Genomic DNA, 2,032 nt, shown 5'->3' on the forward strand with positions numbered 1-2,032 from the left:
ACTCACGAATGCAGTTATCATTTTTCAATTTTTTATAAGCTAAATTTTGTCATTGTTAGCTTATAGAACAATTTAAAATATACCACATCAAGTGATATGGCTAAGAATAATATGATCAAAGATGAAGAGTAGGATTGCTGGCACGAATTGCAACCAAAACCCAAACTACAACAAAAACATTTTCATTTGAGTAAAATGACTTTACCATGAACGTACACTCAAAAGAGGGAATAGCCCAAGTCAACTAAATCACCGTAAGAAGAAATTATGGAGGCAGGAGGTTGAAGAGGCGGCCAGAGGCACCATATCATAACTAGGATTGTCCATAATTGGATACGAAGCTCCTATGCTTCCATCTTACTCCATCGACGGGCTGCTGTTCATGGCTGAGAGCTCGCTGGGATTGGAAAGAGGTCTCAAGCAGTTGTCGGGAACTATGCATCCCAAGTAGCCTGAGTTAGAATCATTAGAAAAGAAGAAACTATTATCATCTGCTTTCCCATATGAAGTTTCTGCCCCCTCACTGCTGGGCTTGATTGGAGTGCTATTCCAATCTGAGGGCTGTTCATTCTGAGTAGTAGTGAGGTTTAACTGTGATGTTAGTAAGAGGGATTGCTTATCAAATGGAGCCATCAGAGAGTGGAAAGTAGAGTTGTCAGAGTAGACAAAGTTGGTTCTTGCTTGGGTGCCTTTCATGGACAATGCAGCCCTGTCATAAGCCAGAGCTGCTTCCTGAGCAGTGTCAAATGTGCCAAGCCAGTGCCTTTCTTTTGTTGTTGGGTCCCTGATTTCAACAGCATATCGGCCCCAAGGACGCCGCCTCACCCCGAGAAACCTCCCTGGCTCGGCTGGCTTTCTCCGGCCTCTTCTAGATGGGGATATGTTACACTCCATTACTGTAACAGGCTCACAGCCCTTGCAGGGTTTATCCAAGGTTTTGGAGGTGGACATTGCTAGTAGTAGCGAAGAAAATGGGGTCAAATTGGGCAAGATAACTAAAAAGTGGCAAGGGAAAAGAGAAAATGATGTCAAAAGAGTTATAGACAGAATAAGAGTGCAAACTATAGGGGAAGTGAAGGTTTTGTTTTTTAAAGGAAGTGTAAGTGCTGTGGGGAGCGCTTATAAAGACACTGATCTCATCATGAAGGAAAAGCACACTGCGGATGTCATTCTTTGGAATTAAGTTCTTCCTTTTCCACATAGATATGAAAGTAGAGGCCCCTTTCGGTCTGATGACAATTTGGATGATAAACTCATCTCAATTCATTTCATCTAATTATTACAACTTTTCCAAATTCCAATACAAAATATAATAAACAATTCAACTTTTTCAAATCACAAAATAATAATAATATTAAAAAATAATATTCTAACAATATTTTATTCAATTTTCAATTTTCATTTCAGCTCAACTCAACTCAACTCAACATCCAAACGCAACCTCAGGTCTATAAGTTGAGCCCATAATATGGTTATGTATTATGTATAACATGTATATATTTCAAAAGGATGATAGCTTTGCTCCCATCGAGCCATATAATTTGAAAAATCATGGGGTCAAGAAGACCGTGCCTTCTTTTATCTATAACATCTCACTTGCTTTCCTCTATGTATAATTTCTTAAAACTTAGTAATCAAAGAAAGCTACTCAAACAACTTTGCAATCGGCTTAGATATAACATTAAAAAGTAGAATAGAATTAAAGGCTAACAATTTTTCTCACACATTTTGCGGGTGCACAACTAGTTATCAAGGAATATAGAAGAAGCATCCCTAGTTTTAAGCCCTGAAACATAGCCTTTGGATTTTCAAATTTGACTTGCTAGCATGGAGTAGATTATAAGTCGGTGTGCTGACACACCCTATTGTGTGTCTACCATTGTATTTTATTATGTATCGTGAAACTCATTCTCTTATAAACCAATAAAAGTTTGCTTGTTTTTTCAATGTGGGACTAACAAAAAATCATATTGGAGAGAAATTTCAAAAGAAGTCAAAGTCAATTTTTAGAGGGAATATTTGAAATAATCCA

The 2,032-nt window shown here is 37.8% G+C and overlaps 1 protein-coding gene across 1 annotated transcript; it reads right to left on the reverse strand.

Moving 5' to 3' along the window:
• Positions 1-205: 205 nt before the first annotated feature.
• LOC122295595 (ethylene-responsive transcription factor ERF086-like) lies at positions 206-1,148 on the reverse strand. Its single transcript, XM_043104673.1, has one exon. It carries the CDS (start codon positions 949-951, stop codon positions 358-360), a length of 594 nt encoding a protein of 197 aa, XP_042960607.1. The 5' UTR covers positions 952-1,148; the 3' UTR covers positions 206-357.
• Between the last annotated feature and the right edge of the window lie 884 nt (positions 1,149-2,032).

Source organism: Carya illinoinensis, chromosome 2, assembly GCF_018687715.1.
Source record: "Carya illinoinensis cultivar Pawnee chromosome 2, C.illinoinensisPawnee_v1, whole genome shotgun sequence".
Classification (NCBI taxonomy): Eukaryota; Viridiplantae; Streptophyta; class Magnoliopsida; order Fagales; family Juglandaceae; genus Carya; species Carya illinoinensis.

What these genes read in the sequence shown, in the direction of transcription:
- LOC122295595 (XM_043104673.1), bottom strand. Translation starts at nt 951, where the DNA reads ATGTCCACCTCCAAAACCTTGGATAAACCCTGCAAGGGCTGTGAGCCT.